At 42.4% G+C, this 24,946-nt stretch overlaps 1 protein-coding gene across 2 annotated transcripts in view; it reads left to right on the top strand.

The window, feature by feature from the left end:
* Positions 1-24,946, top strand: part of HCN1 (hyperpolarization activated cyclic nucleotide gated potassium channel 1) — a 310,860-nt gene that overhangs the window by 250,907 nt on the left and 35,007 nt on the right. For both annotated transcript variants that reach the window (XR_008317402.1, XM_053301293.1), the window contains exon 5: positions 1,084-1,230. Coding sequence is in view for 1 of the 2 variants with exons in the window: in XM_053301293.1 (XP_053157268.1) it covers positions 1,084-1,230 (147 nt within the window). In the remaining variant the exon portion in view is untranslated. The remainder of the gene's footprint in view (positions 1-1,083; positions 1,231-24,946) is intronic.

Raw genomic sequence — 24,946 nt, 5'->3', positions numbered from 1 at the left:
ACAATAGAACTTGTTGCAATCTGATGTCTCGTCAACTATGAAGGTATAATTAAAATTCAAGAAAAATAAAGGATGTATGTACCATATTTGATTAGAAATGATATGTTTGGGAAGCTACGTTTAATTATATACTATTTTATTTTCCAAGAGCTACCTGGCTACCCTATAGACTCCCAGGGTTCCATGGGCCCCAGATTAAGAACCCCTTCTTTAGACCCAACAATTGAGTCTGTAGATTAGGCTGGCTACAAGTTAGTGTGGCAGTGGAAATGTGGAAGGAAAGCTATGTAGCTGGATCCCTAATATCCTGCTACAAAAGCTTGAACTGGTACAGACTAGTGGTGTGCACGGACTGGTCCGGGACCATACAAAAGGCCTCCAGACCATTCTGGAATTCCGGCGGTTCGGCGGGGGGGGGGTGTCTCTTTAAGGGGGGTGATAGTACTTCCCCCCATGCCCCGCCGCTCTTCCCCCTCCGGCGCTGGACTTTCCAAAAACGTTCTTGGGGCAGCAGAGTTCCCCCCTGCTGCCCCTGCCCCCGTCGTTGTCTTCAAAGAGTTAAAGTAGAAAGAGCTGGCGCCATGCATGCACCAACATTACCAGTCTTCTCCTGCAGCATACAGCTGCAGGACAGTGCTGGGCATCTTCTTGGTCACTCTTTTAGTTCAAGTTGGGCAACAGTGCGGTCCTGCAGGCCTGGCCAAAGTCCCATAAAAATGAATGTACTCACCATAAAACATGCCCCAGAACATGTTGCAGCATGCTACAGTCTTACAGCAAACATGCTGAGGTTCATTGGCATGCAAAGAGGTTTTCCAGAAGGTAGGACGTTGGAATATCACTGCTATATAACAAAAACATAGGGCACTAACAAATGACTCTTTCCTTATTCTTTTCACTCACAACATTGAGCAGTCTGAAATACAGAGACACAACCCAAATCATTATCTGTTCCGTTTCTTTGCTAATAGCAATTGGCCTCCTCGCCATAATTAATGATGTTACTAATTCACTGTATTTGGCTCATCAGTATTTGCAAAAATACTGTCGCACTAATATTCTTACTTATTTTTCCCCTTCTAGTACAAACAAGTGGAACAGTACATGTCGTTTCATAAACTACCTGCTGATATGCGTCAGAAGATCCATGATTATTATGAGCACCGTTATCAAGGCAAGATCTTTGATGAGGACAGCATTCTCAATGAACTGAATGACCCCCTTAGAGAGGTAAGAAAGCCAGTACTATTGTATGATGATCTGGGGAAGATTTTTATTCCTTTGCTTTTCTAAGATGAAACAATCACTTGTAGTTCAGATTGTCTTATATAGATTCTTTCTTGGTAAAAATGACTAGCTCTGAAGAGAGACAAAATGCCTTGTATTTCCAGCCAGAATACAAATGCAAATATTTTGTACTGATACCACATACAACCTTGCACTGGAATGCTTTGTTTAGAATTTTTTTAAAAAATAGATTTGGGTAACTGTTATTAAAACCAGGATTAGAGAAGCACATCTACACATATCTCCTCACCTCCATTTTCCCTCTCCCATAATCTCAATAACACTCTTAACCAACTCTGGGTTTTGAAAAGAAATTTGAGAAAGAGACTGCAGTGTGATCTAAAAGGAGATATAAATTATGGAATTGTTCAAATTTATTGACTAAAATCTGTAATGTATCACTAAAATCATCCTCCTTGATGGGATTGGAAGCAATGTGTAACACCAATTTTCAAAGCAGAGCCCAAGTTGATAAAGGAGGTTAGAAATTTGTCAACCTATTTTCCCCCCATAACCCCCGTGAAAGCATAATGAAGGTTAGATTTGTTAAGCACATAGGAATAGCACACCTTGCAGAGGAACAATCAGCATCGCTTCTGTAAAGGAGAGTTATGCCTTACCAATAGGAGTTAGAATTCCCAGTCATTAGGAATCAAATGAAAACTAGGTCATTTGTGTTTGTCCAGCTAGTGATGGACTTTGCAGCTTAGATGAACTCAGTTTTTTTGCATCTTATCTAGCTAATGGTGACTGCAGAGTAAATTTTGTCTCTGTCTACAAGCATACATTTTCCATTAGCGGTATTGAAATGTCATGCTCATTAATTATAAGATATAATAGAGAATGACAAATGCTACAACTTTTATGCTTTATAATGTTTAACTCCATAGTGTTTAACCTTTTCAAACTGAGTTTTCAAGACTCCATTTATTGGATAAACTTCATTTCTCTTGTGCATCAAGAATTATAAAAAGGAGATGAGGGAAGCCTGTTTCTCACTTGTGATTGCAGCTGGGAGCTCACATAATGCAATATTTCCCTGCAAAAGGAAATTGCTGAGAACATAAGAGCATTTCTAGATCCCCATGGTCCCAGCTCATCCAACATCCTGTTTCCAGCAGGGGCAAACCAGATGTTTCTTGGAAAACTACAAGCAGCCCTGCAGTTTGCTCTTCTCCTGTGTCTGAGCTGTGTGTTTAAACAAGTAGTTGAAGTGCATGTAGAGGCCAGTCAGATATTGGGGCTATTCACACGACCTTGCGAGCAAGTGTGGGGAAAGGCAGGGTTCAACCTACCTTCCCCCCGATGATCACTCTTTGTGGGGGGGGAGTGTGAGCTTCATGCCCACACAACCTGTGCTGCTGGGAGAGGTGCAGATCAACAACAGTGCAGGTTCACCTTCGTGGCGGCGTGGATCAACAGAGGCCAGGTCTCACCACAACGAGCACGGTGCCTTGGGGAATTCCTCTATCAGACGGGCTCTCTAGGCACCCATTTCATTGTCTCCTTGGGTTGCATGTAGCCCAGTGAGGCACACAATCTCAGCAGCTAGGTTAAGGGAGCTACCTTAACTCGCTCCCTTAACCTTGCCTAAGAGCAGGCTAGGAAGTGGAGTTAGGCTGGGTGGGAGCACCAGGATGTGTGTGAATCGCCTGGAGCGCCACCAGGATGTGGCGTTCCACACGAGCAGCCTCATTGTCTGAACAACCAGCCCTAAGATTACTTCTGCCTTGACAGTTTTAAAAGAGATATTTTGCTTTTGTCAGTTAAAAACAGCTTGGTAAGCAGCAGGGTTTCTAGTTTAAAAAAATAGCAGTATACCATGAAAAAGTGTAATCAGTTCACCCTTGGCAACAACAACGAAAACCACTGCTAAATCTTTCTTTGCTCCTTGTCAGTGAAATGCCTTTTTTTTTAGTCCTGAAGGACACATTCGAACTCTATCATGATTGAAAGACCACCACTATCATGTGCATTTTCCTTTCCAGCAATTAGCATAATTTATTATTCCCACAAAAATTGGATTTGTTCTGCTGCATTCTTAGTCCGAAATCATTACCTTCAAAATGTTCGAGTTAGCCTTAAGCATTTATAAGTTCCCAGTTATCAACTTATAGATATTCAGTGTGGAAAAGAGGGGATAAAGATGTGTGCTTTTCCTAATGACTAACAGACAAACAGACATAACTTTTAAATTTCTTAGTCAGGCGTTTAGCTTCTGCCTTTCTCAGTAACACAAAGATGAGCACTGAAAACCAAGGTGACAGTTTAAATAATGCTGAGGGAGGTGGAATTCTCAGCAGAGTGGCACATGCAGCAGAATTACACACACACATGTCATTCACATGATGTGATGGGCAGCAAGGAAGGCTGTTCAAACTCATCTCTCCCCACCCCAGATGAGGGTGCGGACCATGTTCCCGGACAATCCACACTGCACCGTGCAGCACAGAGCTCCAGAGGCTGGGACAATGCAATCAAATTGCACACTGCTAAGAAGCACCAGAGCTTCTGCAGAGTTCCAGTCTAATACAGCATTGAAGGGAAATGTGTTTGAAGGGAAATTTCAGCAACCTCTACTTCCCCCAGAACCAGAAGCCCTCTGTGTCATCCAAAAATGGTCCCTGAGGGCTATGCAACCTTCGGGGACATATTTTTGGATGATACAGAGCACTTCCTGGGGAAGGGAAGGTTGTTGAAATTTGCCCCCATCACTCAGCCAGCAATGGAGCTGAGTTAGTTGAACATTTCTGAAGCACCAAAGCTTTTCCTTTTGCACTGGTGCTTTTAGGTCTTTCAGTCAATCATATGCATAGGCCTTCTGTAGAACTTGCTCTTTTAAGTTTTTAATTTTATGTATTTAGCATATTTGTCTACCGCCCACTACTGAAGTCTCTAGGTGGTTTACAGCAATAATACAAACCAAGAAATTATAGCAATTAAAACATTTAAAAATCAAATTAAAATACCCATTAAAACTACCAGACAGCTAGAATGCTTGGCTGAGGAGATGTGTCTTTAGCCGGTTCCTAAAAGCCAACAGGGATGGAGCATTTCTAATCTCAGCAGGAAGTGCATTCCACTGCCTTGGGGCAACTATTGAGAAGGCTTGCCTTTGAGTTGCCATCAGACGAGCCTGTGGCACCCACAGACAAACTTCCCCTGAAGATGTTAATAGCAGGCTTGATAACAAAGAAGGCATTCTCTTAAGGTTCCTTTGTTCTATTATATGTGGATTTAATTATGAGGGCCATTTAATTATGAGGGTTTCTTTTTATGCACCCTAAATAGCAGGAACTCCAGTCCAAATAAATGTGAGCATCAAGGAATGGCAATCTTACAATGAAATCAATATATAGATCAATTATGGGTATAATCTAATGAACCCATCAGGTGCATTGGGATTGTACATATGAAAAGGTAACCATACCGTAAAAGGTAACTGTGACAAAAAGAACTCACCATGGTTGCCATTTCTTGCTCTCCTGTTGTTCATTCAGGGATATTTGTGGTACTGAAAAAGTGAGCATGAAAAATATTGAGTCTGGCCCCAGACTTAAATATGCTTCATTTTCTGATTCGCAATCTGGAAAAAGGGTTTCACTCATGCATCTCCTTTAACCTACCATCAGTGAAACTCTGCTCACCAAGAAACTGCTGGCAGCTGCTCCTTTTACACAAATGAACTGGTTTTAAATTGATCTACAGAATCATTTGAATGACCCTTAACCAATGACTTTTCCCTTCAGATTTATTTAGTATATCTGTTTATCACAATGAAGATGCATATCTGAAATGACTTTCTAGATTGCCAATGGACAGGAACAATGCAGGCTTTTTCTTCTACCACAATAACCTAGAAACAAACCTTTTCTCCCTATTTGCTTTTACAGTGAGGGAAATAAGTATTTGATCCCCTGCTGATTTTGTCCGTTTGTCCTCTGACACAGAAATGACCAGGCTATAATTGGAATGGTAGGTTTATTGTAGCTGTGAGAGACAGAATAACAACAAACAAACCCTCAAAAGCCCAGTGCCCAAAAGTCAGCGATGGATTTGCATTGTAGTGAGGGAAATAAGTATCCGATCCCTTCACAAAAGATTTCTTAGTACTTGGTGGCAAAACCCTTGTTGGCAATCACAGAGGTCAGACATTTATTGTAGTTGGCCACCAGGTTTGCACACAACCCAGGAGGGATGTTGTCCCACTCCTCTTTGCAGATCCTCTCCAAGTCAGAAAGGTTTTGAGGCTGATGTTTGGCAACCCGAACCTTCAGCTCCCTCCACAGATTCTCTATGGGATTAAGGTCTGGAGACTGGCTGGGCCACTCCAGGACCTTCATGTGCTTCTTCTTGAGCCACTCCTTTGTTGCCTTGGCTGTGTGTTTTGGGTCATTGTCATGCTGGAATACCCATCCACAACCCATTCTCAATGCCCTGGCTGAGGGAAGGAGGTGCTCACCCAAGATCTGACGGTACATGGTCCCGTCCATCGTCCCTTCGATGCGGTGAAGGTGTCCTGTCCCCTTAGCAGAAAAACATCCCCAAAGCATAATGTGTCCACCTCCATGTTTGACGGTGGGGATGGTGTTCTTGGGCTCATAGGCAGCATTCCTCCTCCTCCACACACGGCGAGTTGAGTTGATGCCAAAGAGCTCGATTTTGGTCTCATCTGACCACAACACTTTCGCCCAGTTCTCCTCTGGATCATTCAGATGTGCATTGGCAAACTGCAGACGGGCCTGTACATGTGCTGCCTTGAGCAGGGGGACCTTGCGGGCACTGCAAGATTTCAGTCCTTCACGGCGTAGTGTGTTACCAATTGTTTTCTTGGTGACTATGGTTCCAGCTGCCCTGAGATCATTGACAAGTTCCCCCCGTGTAGTTCTGGGCTGCTTTGTCACCGTTCTCATGATCATTGCAACTCCACGAGGTGAGATCTTGCATGGAGCCCCAGACCGAGGGAGATTGACAGTTATTTTGTGTTTCTTCCATTTGCGAGTTATCGTGCCAACTGTAGTCACCTTCTCACCAAGCTGCTTGGCGATAGTCTTGTAGCCCAGTCCAGCCTTGTGCAGGTCTACAACCTTGTCCCTGACATCCTTCAACAGCTCTCTGGTCTTGGGCATGGTGGTGAGTTTGGAAGCTGAGTGATTGTTTGCTTCTATGGACAGGTGTCTTTTATACAGGTACTGTAACAAGCTGGGATTAGGAGCACTCCCTTACAGAGGGTGTTCCTCATCTCAGCTCGTTACCTGCATATAGTGAAAAGACACCTGGGAGCCTGAAATCTTGCTGGTTGATAGGGGATCGAATACTTATTTCCCTCACTACAATGCAAATCCATCGCTGACTTTTGGGCACTGGACTTTTGAGGGTTTGTTTGTTGTTATTCTGTCTCTCACAGCTACAATAAACCTACCATTCCAATTATAGCCTGGTCATTTCTGTGTCAGAGGGCAAACGGACAAAATCAGCAGGGGATCAAATACTTATTTCCCTCACTGTACACTGGCATTAATGCTTGAAATTCCAGTACATTATAAATAATAGTGATATAGAACACACACACCACACCATTCATTTTAATAGGGCCTCTCGGTGAAATAATTGTAATTTGATGCTTCCAAAATAATAATGATAGGCCTAAGTTTAATTATATGTATGTCTAATGCAAACAATGTAAACTGAAAAACATACACTGTCTGTGCTTTTTATTGTTTATAGGTATTAGGTCTGTAAATTTTGATTCGAAAATTTGGATTGTATCCGAAATCACCCCAAATCTGTAAAATCTGAATCCATTTTTTTTAATCAGATGGGTAAAGTTAGAATTTCTTCTGAAATATCAAAATTAATTTCAGATATTCTTTGAAATTAGCAAAATGGAATAGGAATTTTCCCCATAGAGGTGAATGGGAAAATAGAAAAAAAATCATTTTTAAAAAATCACTTGTTGGTCCTAGAGCCATGAAACATGTCATACAGGTGGGATAGTAGTTCAGTGCCTCCTGTAGTGAATTTGAAGAAAATCGGTAAATTCCCTGATTTTTGGTTAATTTTTGAAATCTCGTGGATGAATTGGTGTACAGATATGAAATCTGGCATAAATGAAGTCCACATTGGCATGTCTCTGTTATTTTTTCCAAGGCTATGGGTAACTCCTCTGATTTTTTTTTGGGGGGGGGGCTAAAAATAGATAAAAGGGCTAAAACTGGCTTTACAAAAAGTTCTGGATCTTAAACCATCCGAAGGACTATCTTTCCACCCCCATGTGAAGGGAACAAGGACATTCTTTTGATTTTATGTTTATTTCTGTCTTCCCCATTGCAGAAGCTCCCAGTTATTACAAGTGAAAGTACTTTGAATTTTTCTGGTTTTGTGGTTAGAAATAATTTCTCATTTTCCCTTCTAAAACATAAAAACACACTACTTAAAACAATTTAAAATCAATTTCAGCACTTTTATATACATTTTGTAAAGTTCTGGCTTGAAACAATCCAGATTTTCCCATCTTTAGCCATCCCCCCCCCCCAAATAACCGAAAATCAGAGCTGTGACCCATAGCTTGGGGCGGGGGCAATACAGAGTCCTGCCAATGTGGACTTCATGTATGCCAGATTTCATTAACTGTATGCCCATTAGGGATGTGCACGAACCGGTCCGGAGGCCATGTTGGAGGCCTCTGAACCAGTTCGGAGCCGGACCGGTCTGGTGGTCCGGCACCAAGGGGGGGTCTACCTTTAAGTGTGTGGGGGTAGAACTTATCCCTCCCGCCGCTCTTCCCCCTCCGGCGCTGTAGCTTAAAGTGAAGTTTTTGGGGCGGCAGAGTTCCTTGCTGCCGCCCCTGCCCCCGTCGTCGCCTGGAAGTCTCCTTAATAGTAGCACGCATGCGCGCGGGCCTTTCGCTGCCGTGCGCGCCACCGCCTATGTCACATGCAGCGCGTGTGTGATATAGGCGGTGCGCGCACCGTCACACGCGCATGCGTGCTACTATTAAGGAGGCTTCCAGGCGACAACGGGGGCAGGGGCGGCAGCGAGGAACGCTACCGCCCCCAAAACTTCACTTTAAACTACAGCGCCGGAGGGGGAAGAGCGGCGGGAGGGATAAGTTCTACCCCCCCGCCCTTAAAGGTAGACCCCCCCTCGGTTCCGGACCGGTCCGGACCATGCACATCCCTAATGCCCATCTATGCCAGAAATATAAAAGGGGGGACAAAAGGGGCATTCTGTTACCCATTAGGAAAAGGGCAGATTCCTCTACATGCTGGTGGAATGATAATCCAAGGAGGGTCTTCTGTTTCAGAAGTTTTTGTAAAGTTCTGGCTTGGAACAAGCCAGATTTCACCATTATTAGCAAAAAAATTGTACAAACATTCATTAAAAAAACAGGGATTGACCAATTCACTTCAACTTCACTACAGGGGCCCCTGAAGCCCTTCCCAACATGTGGGGCAAGAGTCAGGGTTCTAGGACCAACTGGTGATTCCTTTTTCAATTTCCCCAATGACCACTATGGGGGGAAATCCGAATTTAAGTCAGAATTTGGATTCAAATTCTAAATCTGATCTGATATTTATTTTATCTTATTTGTTATATTTATATAATGCCTGATATGTTCATCTCTAGGCAGGGTGTATGCAATTTAAAACAACACAAATATAAAACATCAAAACAATTTCACAGAATAAAAATTTAAAACAATCTCATAGTATAGAAACAATTAAGCAGTATAAATTAATTTCAGTTAAAAGCCTAAGAAAACAGTATGTCTGGAGGGTCTTCCCAAAAGTGATGTTCTTGTTTTGATAGGGAGCAGATTCCAAAGCCCTGGAGCAAGCACAGAGAAGGCCCAGTCCTGAGTCACCAAACAAGTTGGTGGCAACCATAACCGGACCTCTCCAGATAATCTTAATAGGTGACAGTGTTTATGACAGAGAAGGTGCTCCCTTAAGGCGATATCTGACATCATCAGAAACCATAGAATCAAAATCCAATATTTTCAAATTCTGATCAGGTCAAATCCAAATCCAAATTTTCTTACGCACACAGGCCTAATAGACATGTCTACTGCAATCTTCTGATGAGCAAAGAGGCAACTGTTAATACCATTTACCACCTTTCAGAAAAAAGAAAAAAAAAACTTGGTCAAAGTGATTTACATAGAAAAGGGACCTTTTAAAGTGCTGATTCTCTTAATATTTAGCGGGAGAGAGCAAATGTTCCTATGAAACACTGGGACTGCATCCCTCCAGTGGTTGTTACTGGTGTCTACCTTAGGTTGGTTTGTTTGGTTGTTTATCTTTCCATGTAAACCACTTTGAGAACTCTTGCTGAAAAGCAGTATATAAATATTCGTAGTAGTGATGCTGTATACTGCTATGTATAGCACATATTTACATGGTTACTATCCATGGCAACCTATTTGGAGCAAAAACTGGTAACCATAAATGGCTGTGGATCCATGGTACACTAGTGCATTGGTAGGCAAACTTAGCTCTCCATCTGTTGTTGAATTACAGCTCCCATCATCCTCAGCCACAATCAATAATGGCTAGGGATGATGCAAGCTGTAATTCAACAACAGCTGCAGAGCCAAGGTTAACTACCCTTCCACTGGGGCAACAACACTCTGCTTTGGCATACAGTGCTGATACAATGATAAGCAATGCTTTCACTGAATCGCCATTTAGGGAGATCGGGGGCAGGGAGAGAATACTGTCTCCATATTTCAGACGACATGTGATCATTCCCCAGAAACATAATTATCTCTGGCCAGCGACTGACTGAGTGACACAATTAATTTCACCTGGGTACTAGAACTGCATGTCAAATGCACAGATCCCTTTCCTTTAATTTTTTTTAAAGGTGCCTGTCCTGTGCTGATAACACAGCTATTGCTATGAAAAAGAATAATTCCAGTAAATGGTCTCTTTAGTATAATCTTGAATATAGCCAAGAGCAAGCCTCCACTGAATTTCACTCGCTGTTAAACTCTATTTTAATGAAATCTGAAATGCCCCTCAATCTTACACATTTCTTTGACACAGCTGCAGCTCATTGGAACATGTCACCAGTGAACAATCCACTATACCATGGATTAAGAATTTTTTCACACATATTTGGTATAAAAGAACTGAGGTATACAGCAACTGCATGCAACAACTTTATTTCATACAAAATAATAATTACGAGTTCAAAATATTGAACATTATAATTTAAAATATTTGCCCATAATGATGGAAATTCCCTACAAAATTAAAATGCATTTCATATTTGTTCCTGTTATTTCATCAATAATGTTTAGGCTTGCTTTCAGTTCCACATGAGGAGAGCTGCCTAAATCTGAAGAATAATTTGGGTGTTTGGAATACCCTTCTGTTTTTGTCCAAGTCCAGAAGCAGCTGGCTTGGTCACGCTGACAAGTTGGAAGCAGTTGAATTGACTGTGAATGGCTTGGTATAAGCAAATGTGTGAAGCCAAATATTGCCTGAAAATGTCTTACCAAAATTGTAGCTATTTAAGCTCTCCAGAGAGAATTTGCAGGCTGAAGAGCCAAAAAATCTCATGGTCTGTGTTGCTATTTTTTCCGCTTTCTTTCACATATCAAACAGAACAAAAAAAATTTAAAATGTATTTTGTTTACAACACTACATATAGGTTAATGACACTTGTCTCATATATGTGCAGAGGCCTTAAAAATAAGAGATCACACACACACACAACACGCAGCAATAAAAAATAGAGATATATTCCCCAATATAATTAAGTAGTATCACATTTTGCATTCTTTTTCAAAGCTGTTATTAGATTTCAAATATTCTTCTAATTTAGCCAGTTTAGCCATATCACATACCTTACTTAGCTATTTGAGCTCAGTAGGTTTGCTACCACTTTCCAGTGTTTTGCAATTCTGCAAAACATTGCGATCAGGGGCTGACATCCAGACTAACACTTGCTCTAGCACAAACATGTTGCACTCGTGCAAGGATGTTTTGAAAACTGTTTTTCTAAGTCAGGAGTTTGCATTCCAGCCGAATGTTGCAGCAGCATTATGCTGATGTGCTAGTGCAAGGACATTGCCAAAAAAAGGGGGGGGGATGTCTGTTCCACTCTAGTTTTTGTGCTTATGGAAGATGTTGACCAGTTACACAATGCATTGTGCAACCGTGAAGCACAATCTTGTATATGTCCCAGAGAAAGTCTTCTACTGGTGGTTGCATTACACTACAACTTCATGCAGCTCCGCAACTAGACTAGAGCAACTTCTTCCGCACACACCTGGCTGAAGCTTATATTATCTTCTGAAGATAATATAGATTATATTATAATCTTCAGAGGCCCTGCTCTGGGTGCCACAACTTCAGAGTTTAGTGGGATGGATTTCTCAGTGGTGTTGCCTCACCTTCAAAAGGCCCTCCGCAGAGATAATTTCCTGCCTCTGTGCCACTTACTGTTATGACTTTCTAACACCAAGCAAAGACAGTTTTATTTTGCTAGACACCCATGAATACGTGAAACTGCAGATATAGAATCTGCGTATAAGTTCTCCTGTACTGAGCTTGATGGACCAATCATCTGATTCACTATTAGGCAGCTTCCTGTGTTCCTGTCCTCCCCTCCCCCTACAAAAAAACCTAGTTCTTATTAGGTCATTTTAGCTGTTACATGCATGTTTAATTTCATTGCACTCCTGCCAGTTGGGGGCCCAATGCCTGATTGTGGGCACCCCCAAAACTGGAGATTTTTTCACTGTCCCAACACTAGAAAGGGGTGGGGGGCAATGCAGCAGCTGAATCTCCTATGCAATAGGTGGATCTTTGGTTGCCTGGATGCTCCATTGCCCAGTTGTTCTAAGGTTTTTATCCCGATGTTTTGCTTGACTATTTGTAGTTGACTTTGTTTTGATTTCTATTTTTATAATTTTATTGTGTTTTAACTACTTTACATCTTTGTTTGACATCCTGGAAGCAGCAGGACTGAAGCTCAGAATAAATTAAATAAATAAATAAAATACTGATCCTGAATTCCCCCATCCCAAAGGAAAGTTCTTCTTAGAGTATAATGAATGTTTTTTAATTCAGAATCTAGTTGGGCTTGCTCATATAGCAATTGGCTCAAAATAGACTTAAATGATTGGATCTAAACCTACTTAATGGAATGGGGAATACAGAGAGAGAGAGAGAGAGAGAGCGTCAGAGGTCAGTGGATCCTATTTTCTGAATAAGTGTTAAATGTTAAATAAAATAGCCAACTATTAGAACCAAAGAAACCAGACTTCAGGTTCTTTGGCTGAATTATATCAAGCCTCCTGTATTCTACCACATACAAGCACAGGGCTCTGTTTTCTCCAGGAGTCGACAGCAACTCGACAGCACGCTTTACCTTTACATATCTTCCAAGGCATTGTAAAAAGAGATACTAACATCATTTATTTCCAAAACACATAATTTTGTGGAATTCATTCCCACAAAATGCAGTGGTGACTGCTGACCTCATTGGTTTAAAAGAAGACAAGGTACATTCCTGGGAAATAGGTTTATCATTGTTTATTAACAACAGAGGCTAGAGGGGACCTCCAGGTTTAGAGGCAGTATACCCCTGAATAACACAAGTATTGCTAAGGGGCAATCAGTGAAGGAGCATTGTTTCCTTCATATCCTGTTAGGGAGGTGTTCTTCATTGTAAGGCCTGGGGTGCATTGATGGCCCCCGATTAACCCTAAGTGCAGCTCCTTGACTAGTTGTTTACTGAGTCTGTGTGAAGCTGAAGACACTGCACAATCTCCTGGCACCAGGTGAAGATGGCCATTCTCACCAGGCAGTGTTGCACTTTGCCCAGTGGTGGGGGGCTCCTTTCAGGGAAACGGAGCCCTCTTGGCCCCTGTACCATCTTGGAAGGTGTGCACAGAGTGCTAGTAAGTGTAGCTTTCCTCCTAGAGCTCTTAAGAGAGGGCTCCCTCTCTGTAAAAGGCCCTCACAGCACTGAGAAAAGTGCAGTACTGTGCGGAGGTCACCGTAGGAAATGGCTCTCGCGTGCAAGGTTTTTTGGCTTGGATTTGCTTTTTGTTTTGCTAGAGTACCACTTGAAAAACAGTGACGATTACTGTGCTAGGGGATTCCTTCCTGGAAGCATCTGGATCTGATAGAGTGACTTTTATACTGACTGATCCAGCAGCACTCCTCATATAACTAGCTACTATTTGAATGCTATTTGTTTCTTAAAACAAGGGGGGAACCTCTTTTATCAAAATGGGTATTTGATTTGAAAATGAGGTTCTTCCCCTTTCCATTTTGCATCCAAAAGTGGCACATTAGAAGCTGTTCTTCATGTTGCTTGTGTAAAAGCCTTAACACATAGTATCGTAGGACAGACTTACCCCAATTATCTTGTACAGGATGTATTTGCATTTGTGTTACATGTCATTTAATGCCCCCATTCCAGATCAGAGGAGCTCCAGACAATAATGATAATCTGTTTGCTTCTTAAAAGTAGAATATGGCTGTCTTTGTACCATACAAGTCATAAAGCCGAGTGCGACCACAGCGTGACAAACCTAGCTTTTGAGAAGGAGGTTAATACCCTTTCTGAGCCATTATTTAAAGTTCAGAGCTAGCCTATTTTTAGATAGTAGTGTGAGAAGATGTTGGCTGAAAATAGATACAGATCATGTCTCCTTGCAGAATATAGAACATTGGGACACTTCATTTCCAGAGAACATAATTGGTATTTGGAATATAACCTCCATGCTCTCAACCTTTTGTGCATTGTAAAAAGAGATTTGTTGTTAAACACACACACCTTGTGAGAATTCCTAAGGAGGAATACAGGGCACAACAGTAGAGTCTTTGGTTAAGCTGCAGTTTCATTAGCCACTTTTGGTCTGAGAGGTCACAAGTATTTGGTCAGGGCAGGGGAACTCAAAATATCGAATCCCTTTGGTTGAATGCTCGTGAGCACAATCAAGACAAGCACAGGCCTGCTTGTGGTCTGTTTCAAGTGAACAAGCAAAGCCTGTGTGCATGCTGATTTTGTGAGCCACCGTCACCTCCCTGTTCTTCTTCCCCCCAAATGTAGTGCTTTCCTTTGGCTTAGGGGAAGGCAGTAGTGGGTGGAACTTGCAGGATCTCATTAGCATCCTTTTCTGGTAGGAATGGAGACTGGGAGTACCATCCGCAGTGGGAAATGGACACTGTTCACATCATTTGACTGGGAAGAAGGTCCCAGTTCTGATTGGGAAAGGGTGCCACCAGGACCCCAGAACTGAAGTCCCGATTACCATGCCCAGTATCACCTTTCCTATCCCTCATAGGCAGCCCAGGGAGCTTTTCATTTGAACTTTTAGAAAGAGTCACAAAAGGCTCAGACTTTTGTGATTTGATTGCTCACTAAGGGTGGAAGTTTTGTTTATTCATTTAATCCATTTATGTCCTACCTTTCAAGCATACTGCTTTTCACGTGTCTCTTGTGTCTCTTGGAACACATTCAAAAGCTGAATCCTATTTCAGGTTGAATGCTGGGCACTGGTTAGACCCCTAATTTTCAGGACTATTTTTCAGAGCTACCTCCAAATTGCCTTTCCATTAGTACTAGGGATGTGCAAGCATCTTATGGTTCACTCTGAAAAATAATTTGGGATGTTTGAGTCTTCATATCAAACACTCAACATTCCACAAGGGAACTTATAATGTGAACACTCCAGAATCCCACATTAGCGGATCCCTCCCCTATTCCAAGGGGACTGAACCTGACTCATATTGGGGCCTATGGAGTCACATTTCAAGTTCCCTGTTCAGATACCTGCCCAATCCCTAATTAGCAGTGCCTTGGGGAAGTAGCTTTCAACTATCCAGAACCAACCTCCTCACAGCAGACTATATTACTGACTCACCCACTGCACTAGTACAGCCCCCCAAAAAGTTACAACCCTTAGCAATGTCAGCTATAATGCCTGCAGTACTTCCTTCCAGATAGGTCATCTAATTGCTTATGTTTGTTGTCACAGTCCAGTCTCAACCAGCCCCATGATCTTAAGCTTCGCTGCTGCCACCAAGTAGACTTTTTTATTTTTTTCGGTTGTGTCCACTGAAACAGTCTTTCAAACCTCTGTTTCCTTCAAAGCTAGGTAGGGTGGGAAGCATGGATGTAGTATCAATTGGACAAAGGGGGACAAATGTCCCCTGGCCCGGGATTTGCCCCACCACCGCCCTTTCTGCGCTGGGCACTGACTGCCTGCTCAGTCTGAACGGTGAGTTAACAGAATGGGGAAGGCTGGGGGCGGGGCAATGGAGGCCCCCTTGCTAAACTTTGTTCCCCAGCCACCGGGAACCTCGCTACCCTCCTGGTGGAAAGGCTTCTAAGTATAGGGTGGGGAAAATTGACAGAGGCTACAGTTTGTTAAATGCAAAAAAAGAGAAATTTTACTTTAAAGCTGTTCAATTCTAAACAGTGGTTCCTTTAGAAATTTTAGTACAAAGAAGCAGCAGCCAGATGAGCATAACGAACAAATAATATATGAGAAAAACCCATCCAAACTAACCTGCACCTAATACTGTGCCCAAACTCAGGGTTCCTACCAGGCGTTTTCCTATAATCATTGCTAGTCAGCCTGTTTTTTTCAGCCTCAGCTCTTGCTCTTTCTATTCAGTTCTGGTGGTTCAATTTCAGACTGATGCTTCAGTTGCTTTGAGAGTAATTCAGTTCTCCAGAGAGTTTCAGCTCAACTCTCCCAGTGCTTCCAAAGCTCTAATTTCAGCAGTTCTCAGCTCTTCTCTCTCGGCTCTCCAAGACTCCAGTGTCCATACCAGTTGGAACTTGCACTCCTTCAACTTGTTCACTTGAACTGACTTCAGTTCTCCATCTTTTCAACTACAACTTCGACTCTGACTAACTGCTGCAGGTTAGCTTCCTTTTATTCTCTTCCCCCCCTCCAATTTTTCTAAACAAACCAATCAAAACAACTCAGTTCCTTCCATTATCCAATCAAATCAAATCCTCTCTTCCCTCCAAAATTTAACCAGTACAACTCTTCTCCTTCCCAAATCAAACTGTAGAACAGGAGCTGTCAACTTTTGACACAGTTAAAAAAAAACAAAAAACCAGAACGTAGGTAGCAAGCAAATACAGTACATATGCAATACAGAAATCTGTAAAACAAAAAGTGGCAGTTCCGGCCTCATTCCTTCGCATATGTGAACAAGACTGACCCAGAAACCTGCATAGAGATCAGATCAGATCATCTGACACTCTTGGGCCTTCTGGTTAGAGAGACTTTCTTGGCTAGTGCTGCTACTCTCCCTGCAGTTTCCTTCTTTGGAAGAGCAGCATGCTGGCACATAAGCAGAACCCTCATCAGGCTAGTGATGTCACCAAGTTCATATCTCCTGGCTTGGAAATTCAAATCTTGGTGGCTCCTAGTTCTTGCCTCAAATAAACAACAAGCATGATGGCTCAGGGTCTTCAGGAAGTTTTAATAAGTACTCCCTCTCACTAAGCTGCCCTCCTCCAAACTCTTTAATGCTCCCACCCACTTATCTTCCCTTTTGCTCCAGCAGTGGCAGTGGAAGGATGGGAGGCCTCTCCTTCCCCTCAGAATCTGGCATGCTGCTACAGCTGCAAGCCAGAGTTAATATGTGAGCACTATCAGTAGGCTTCAGTAAACCAGATCACTGCCTTACCTGTGGCAATAGCCCCTTCCCTCTCTGGTGAATGAATCCCCCTTACTGATGCTGGACAGGAGTTGGGGGAAAGCAGGACTGGATTTTGCAGGGAGATGAAGGATTATGTGTCCTCTAATCACTTTGTGGATTCTCCTGCAAAAGCCCAGTCAAAACAAACAAAAAAACTCCTCTCTTTTTTCATAGACAATTTAGGGAAGGAACTGAGGAGCGTCTTCTCTCTCTTAGGTAGAAGCAGCAGCAAGACCAAGTGATTTTACTTCATTTCACTTAAGGGCAGACACACGTATCCTGTACATGCTGCTGAACAGGGGTCACGCAGCCCTCGGGGACATATGCTGGGTAACAAAAAGGGCTTTCATGGAGAGGGAAGAGAAGGGAAGATCATGACCAGTCCCCGCATACAGGGGTGTAGCTACTGTTGAACAAGGGGCAACAAATGTCCCTGGACCCCTGGGGGAGGCCCCACTGTCTGGGCAACAACTTGCTCTTTGCTCTCCCCTTCAAGGCTCGAAGGAGGACTAGGGTAGGGACCCAACTTCACTTTTTGAGAAGTGAAGATGGTCCCACTCCAGCCTTGCAACAGCCCTGCCCGCATGCTGCATGGCGTTGCAAGGCAAGCCTTGAGCATAGCTCATTTACCGGCTCCATGTGGGGGCAGAGCTCTTGCTCCACCTCCTAAGCCTGCATCACATGTGGGTCAGTACATTCACAAGAAGGTTTGTCATAAATCTGTCCTGTCTGAGAACAGGAAAGCTTTTCACCTTCTTCAGTACAATAATTGCATTTCTAATTCTCCTGGAGATACATCATCTGAGCCACTGGCTTGCAGAGATAATACCTCATGTACTGCTCTCAGAGACTGCTCAAGTGCTATACAATCAACAGAACTTAAATATATTCACAGAAGTGGTAAGTAAAAGACATGCTTGTTTAAAATAATTCAGACCACTTCTCGGCTAAGACAGGAGAATCTATTACTTATGGAAATAATCTTTGATTTAAAATTAATTTTAGAAGGTAGTTGAGATAGTCATAATTGAAATGCTGCTCACCATTAAATACATGTCAGCCAGTAGGCCTTTAAATTAGCCAGTGTTGGTTTGAATTTATTTGAATATTCTATTAAAGACTTTTGTCCATACGTCTCTAGCACCCAGGATGAGGATGCTCAAAGAAATGAGATACTAGGACTGTCAGCTGCCAGAGATCTCAGACTGGGAATTTTCTTGAAACTTATTTTCTGAGCCATTATATCTTCCTTGAAAACCACACAGCTCCTATAACTCAGGCAAATTCTGCCACCCTCTGTCTTGACCCAGTCTTTCAAAATTATTAGTCACTGGCTACCCTTCTCTCCTCATATTTATAAATTTCATTTTCCTGCCAGCAAACTTATACAGGCAAACCCCCCTACTCACGGGAATAAATAATAACGAACAAATTTGTGGGGGTTCCGCTCCTACTACCTACTACTGCAAGTAATGAGGCATTATGCCTGTGGGGGGAAAGGGGTTAGGTTCCAGAATGGGGGAAAATGCTTTTTTTAAATGCTAAAAACAGTGAGAAAAGGCAAAAAATAATGTATATCGTTTACTGTACCATGCTCCCATGTGCTGAGGAATGCCCCCCAAATCTGCAAAACGGCCCCCAAAACCTTAAAAAATCATGGGGGGGAGTAGGGTTTTTTTAAGAAAAGAAAAGAAAGAAATGAGCCACAAAATGTCTTCTCCTCACAAGAGGGTGGCCAGAAGTTACTTCTGCAGTAACTTCCAGCCATCTAGGAACTGCAGGTATGTGGGTTTTAACCCTTTAGTATCCACAGATAATGAAAACAGGTGTCAGTTAGACACCCATGAATATGTGGAACCACGAATAACAAGGTTCTACTGTACTAGTAACTACATCTAGACCAAGCCAGCTTAATTTAGCCCCCCCCAGCTGTTTTTGGACTACAACTCCCATAATCCCCAGACACAGTGGCCAATAGCCAGGGATTATGGGAATTCTAGGCCAACATCTGCAGGAGGTCTGAAGTTGAGCAGCCCTGATCTAAACTCAATGGTTGAAATAATCAAATTATACAGTTGTGGGAGCATCTTTATAGTTAAATTTTCCAAACATCATCACCACCAGATGATTATTTGACCTAGCTCTGCCCTGCTTGATGCTGATTGACCACCAGGGACCCTAATCCTGCTAGGAAGCACTGGACTTCTTCAAGGCTTAACTGAGGGGCATTTTAAAAGGAAGCTGAGCTTTGACACCTAGATGTGTATATCCTGCAGACCCCTTCCCATTTATTACTGCCACATCTAATCTGGCCCAGTCCACTGCCTTGTTACATTTTAGGAAGACGTTGATCTATGGTTCTCCCTGGAAATTCCATTAATTTAAATCCTGCAATAGGGGAAAGGATGCTGAGAGTATTTTTAATTCCTTTACTGAGATAAAGGAGGCAGGTGGAATAGCTAGTAGGCAGGTGGGATTAAGAAGGCTGCCACGAATGAGTAGCATAGAATAGTGCTCATTTAGATGGAAAATTCTTTCTAACAATGTATTTGACAGAAGAAAGGAAGGAGGAGAATACTAATCCAGCAAACCATTGCTGTAAGAAGGCAGTCACTCCAGACTCATGAGTAAAGTAGAGTTTTACACAAAGATATTTGACACAGTGAGAAAATCACTTATTTGCTGTGAACTGCAGTTTGTAAAAGCTCTCTCTCTCTGCCCCCAGGAAATACCCTTTCATATAAGTGGCTTTTGGTGGTTGGTTGGTTCTTCTTGTTTCCATTGCTGCATTTTTGTTCTTTTTTAAAAAAGGTTTTTTAGTCTCCCAAAGAAGTGGGATTTTTTGACCTGCCTTACTGTAGATACAATGGAAAGAGTAGTTGGGCTTAATTATATGTATATTTCCCTCATCTGCTCAATATAAATATTTAAAAGGCCTATTCAGATGTTATGCTGTACAAATGTACAGATGTCTGCACACTCGTACATGTTTTTCTGTGAATGACTGTACCTGTGTTCTTTTAAAAGCCTGGTTACAGACCCCTCAAATGCATGGTACAGATAGGAAGTATACTGCTTACCTGTGTTCAGCATAACATGAATAACTGTACCTGTGTACAGTTCTTTGCACACTCTACACTCATTAATGGTCCTAATGGCTTAGGACCAGGTTACCTGAGAAAGTGCCTTCTTCAGTATGATTCCCACCACACTTTAAGGTCATCAGGAGAGGTCCATCTCCGGCTGCTGCCAGCTTGCCTAGAAGTTACTCAAGATCAGGCCTTCTCTGTAGCTGCTCCTGGGCTCTAGAATGTGCTCACTGTGGATATTAGAGACTTAATAGTTTTAGCAGCCTTTAAAAGAGCCTGAAAAACATATCTTTTTAGCCTGGCCCTTAATGTGTACTGGAATGATTTTAAACTAGTTTTAATGTTATTTTAGTGGGTTATTTTTAAAGAATCTGTTTTTATATTTGAACTGCCTAGAGCCATTTGGGTGAGGTGGTATAAAAATCTAAATAATAATAATAATAACAATAACAACAATAATTAATAATAAATGGCATGACTGTTGAACACAGTGTGTGAATAGGGCTATTGTATTGGAACAATAGCCAAAATTGTTTTTTGTTCAGGGAAAGAGGCAAAGACCACTCATCAAGAGACTTTTATAGATGGAACACACCAGAGCTGAACCAAAATGTATCTCTCATTTTCTCTGCCATTCTAAGGTGGACAATTTATTTAATTTGCTGCCAGGGTTGGGGGTATGGATGACGCCCATGGGCAACCCCCCCTAAAAAAAGACCCTTCAGAATGACAGTATGCCAGTCTATTCCAGAAATATAAGGGGTGGGGGCAAAGGGGGCATGCTGTCCCTTTTCATGAAGTCAAAGGAGAGATTCCTCCACTTGCTGTGGAATGATGGTCCAAGGGAGGACCATCAACTTAAGATGTCAAGTTCTGGCTTGAAACAAGCCTGATTTCACCATTTTAAATCATTTATACAAAACTTCCAAAAAATCACCAAAAATCTGGGAATTGGTCAATTCTCTACAAATTAACTGCAGTGGGCCAGGACCTCCTTCCCCACATGTGTAGCAGGTTTCAACACTCTAGGACCAACTGGTGATTTTTGGTGATTTTTTTAAATTTCCCCATTCACTTCTATGGGGAAAAATTATTTTGGAAATTCTGAAATATTCCCAAAATTAATTTTGATATTTTGGAATCCAACTTTACCCATCTGATTTTTGGGGCGGGGCAATCAGATATGGATGTTACCAGCTTTTACTGATTTTGGCAATTTAGGATAAAATCTGAATTTGCACAGACCTAGTAAAGACTGCTGGCCTAGAACAGAAAGTTTAAAGAAAAATCTCAGTGCATTATAACTGGGTGAACTCTGACTGCCTCTAAACTGAGATATAGGTTAGGAGTGAGCACTGAGCAGTACATTCTCCGTAAAGACTCAGATCAGATCTTGGAAGCAAAGGGGGATGAAACTGCTCTCACCAGTTCCCTGTTTTTGTCATTGATGGGAAACTATTGGTGATCCTCCTAGCTGGCTTTTTTACTCCCATCTTGCCTCAGGGAATAACAGTATATTCCTATGTAGCATAATTCCCATTGGACATTCTGACACCACTAGTAAGCACCCCTGTCCCCTCCTGAAACTGACCTGTTCAGTCATTTAGCCAATTATCTCTGAAAATCCACTGAAATGCCCTCACCTCTGTTTTGTCACTTGCAGCAAAATGAGGGGTGGGGATTTCTGCTTAGCCCTAGCTCTCAGAAGAAATACAAAGTTGTGAACTGAGAGCTCTTGAAGCGGGGTGGGGGGTGGATTGCTTAAGATGTCAATATAGTTGAGAGTCCCTGGACCATTATATGCTGTACAGTTTCCTACAGTAGCCTTTTCCTGCTTGTCAGGAAAAGCGAAGGAAATGATAATTGCTTTCTCGTTTGTACATTTTCTTTAACTGCTTCTTTTCTGACAGATTATCTTCAGTTGAAAAGAGGATCCCTGACACATTCTCTATTGCTTTATAATCTGAGAAAATAAAAGTTAAATATCACAAGTACCTTCTGCAAGTTACTGCTCTTCTTTCTCTACCTCCTCTTGTTTGGGAAAGAAGCATGAATCAAGAGTTCAGTATGGAGCTAGTAGTATTTAGCAAGGCACATGGTCCAGTATACCTGCTCATTCTGGACAAGGAACCTGATGTTATACTTTCCCAGTTCTGCTCTAGATGTAACCATGATCATTCTTCCTGTGATTCAGTGCCTGAAGGGTTGGGCAAATCACTTGTCTTTCAGAACTATTTATCTATCTGTTGTGAGTAAAAACAAACTGCCAAATACAAGAGAACTCCATATCCACACATATCCGCGGTCAGGGAATTGCACCCAATATAGTTAAAATAATACACAAACAAAAAGAACCCTTATAAATAAGTACATAAACCATTAAATTTGCATACACTACACAAACAAAAAGGTTGATTTTAGACGACTTACAAATATGTACAACTTTGAGCTGGGTCTCACGATCAGTAAGACCTGGTTTGTGCAGCAAAGTGGGGAGAGTGGGCTAAGCCCGCTCTCCCCACACACGAGCAGGGCAGGAGCCCTGGGCGGCTGGATCAGCTGCCCACACGATTGCCGGCTCCGTGACAGAGCGGCAGGGGCTGGGGAGAGTGGGGGCCGATGGGCCCCCAGAAGCTCCAGCATGCCCTGCGCAAGTGCGCAGGGCATACTGGAAAGGCCCCCGGAGCCAGGAGGCGGCTTTTTGCCTCCCCTCCAGGGGTCTACTCGTGAGTAGCCGCAGCATGGAGCCGCACTGCGGCTACTCATGATTTTGAAAACCAGGTTTGCGGAGCACTTGGTTTTAGGGGAGGAGTGCTAGGGGATTTTGCCTGATCGTAGGAATAGCTCCTTTATGTAATTTTATCAGGAACCCATTTTGATCCCAGCATTCCTGATAGCAATGGCAGCTCTAGGCTTGCTCACTGGCCATTGTATCCCTGGGAATTCTGGAAGCTGGGCCATTTGCTGACCCCAGCATTCACCGTTACAGTTTCTCTCCTACATACTAAATGTTGCTTACCCAGAAGTTTCCTAGAACAATACTACATCACCACATCTGCAGGGTTCCAGATAGCATGGATGTCCATGTTCACATAGTGTATATGTATGGGTATCCATTTTCAGACATTCTGCTGAATGCATGGATAAAGGATTCAGCTATCAGGCAAGGCCTTATTCCCCCAACCATGAGTTTAGAGGAAACTTAAAAGGAATCTATCTTTATTCTGTTCCCTCCTCCAAGCCACATACAGTTAGGTTTAGACAACTTAGTATGCCTCTTTTTTCTTTCATGTTACCGTGACTACTTTGTTCTAAATTGTAGGCAGGAGGACTAAATTGGCTGACATCCCAGTAGTCCCACTTAACCGTGTGGGTTGCAGCCATCGTTTATAATTTAATCACTCCCCAGACTTCTGTCCACAAAGTAGTAATAGGTAAGGTAATATTTGCTGCTCTGTAAGCAATATGAAAAACGACATGAGATGGGGGAAAGGAGAGTTTGCAAATCCCTTTGGTCTTGCCGACCGTTTCTAAGTAAGTTGTTTGTTTAGGTCAATGTGAAGAACTGTATATTTTTTAAAAAACTTTATAATTGGTAAGATTATTTCCTTAAAATATACAAGCACACACACAATGGGCACAATCCATAAAGGGCAATCTCCAGTGACTTTAATGGGGTATATAGAAGAGTGCACAGCTGTGATCTTGCAGAACTCTTGTTCATTTCAATGTTACTTGCACAAGAGAAACCTCTGGTGGATTGGCTGCAGTGTTGTCACTTATACTTCTTCCCCATTGGCCTAGTGTAGTGATTTTCAAATGCTGTTTGGGGATGCCCTGGGATTTCTTGTAAGCTTGTCAGGAGGTTTTTCAGTGAGCAGACCAGCAAGGGTGCAAAAGCTTCCAGGAAGACAGCATGGCCACCCTACAATGTGCAACCATGGGAGACTGCTGGAATGTGAGATCCCTCCAGGCTTGAAGAGTAGTGATGTGCACATTCCCTTCCTCCAAAAAAACCCCCACATCTTGAAAACTAGTATGGCATTGTTAGTATTTCTCTGTGTCCTTAACTTACTTTCAAAGCCCTTCCTTGCAGTTGCAGAGGTCTTATATCTCAGTGGCTTTGCTGAGATATTCTTTTTCTCTCTTGTCACTTTTTAAATCAGAAGCCCACTCTTCCTGCACTTTTCATGCTAGCACAGACCCCTCTAATGCCCTCTGCTCTACCCACATAGCCCAATGCTGATGCACAGAAGAGTTTGGCAGCAAAAACCAAAGAAAGACAAAAAGAATTGCTGACCTGTTTTCTGGTGCACGTTTTTGTTTTGATGTGGGTGAGGCAGCTTCAAGATATGCTACAAGACTCTTCAGTTTACACCTTGTCATTGTGGAGTGACACTTCCCAAGGAAAGAAATGTCAAAAAGCTACAGTAACTGTGTCATGAAGTTACTCTGTTACTTGGAAAGGCATTTAGCTTAAGGTATTTCTTAGTAAAGAAATTGCTGAGGAGTGCAAATGAGTGTTCTTGCTATAGAAGCACTTGCCACAATGCCTTTTATTGTGATGTCTTTGCTTAAAAAAAATATACTCTGTGATGGTATTCCTATTAACCCCCTTCTGTTATTTCATTCTTGATCACCAGTAAGCAGGCTGTGCCTGTTTTTCATTAGTAGGATTGAATTGCACATTTGAAATAAAAGTGGAGGGAAAGCAAGATCTGCAAGACTGGTTTCTACAAGTGGTATATTTGTACTCCAAGCAATGAGGGTGTGGTACTTGTTGAGATCTAATACCCACCTGCATTATGTAGAACCTCTCTAGATATCCTCCTCTTATTCAGTGTTGCCTAACATGCAAGGAGGACAGGCTTACTCACTTTG

Source organism: Hemicordylus capensis, chromosome 2 (genome assembly GCF_027244095.1).
Source record: "Hemicordylus capensis ecotype Gifberg chromosome 2, rHemCap1.1.pri, whole genome shotgun sequence".
NCBI lineage: Eukaryota > Metazoa > Chordata > Lepidosauria > Squamata > Cordylidae > Hemicordylus > Hemicordylus capensis.
Note: the sequence above shows the minus strand (reverse complement) of the source record. Positions and strands in the feature narration are given on the sequence as shown.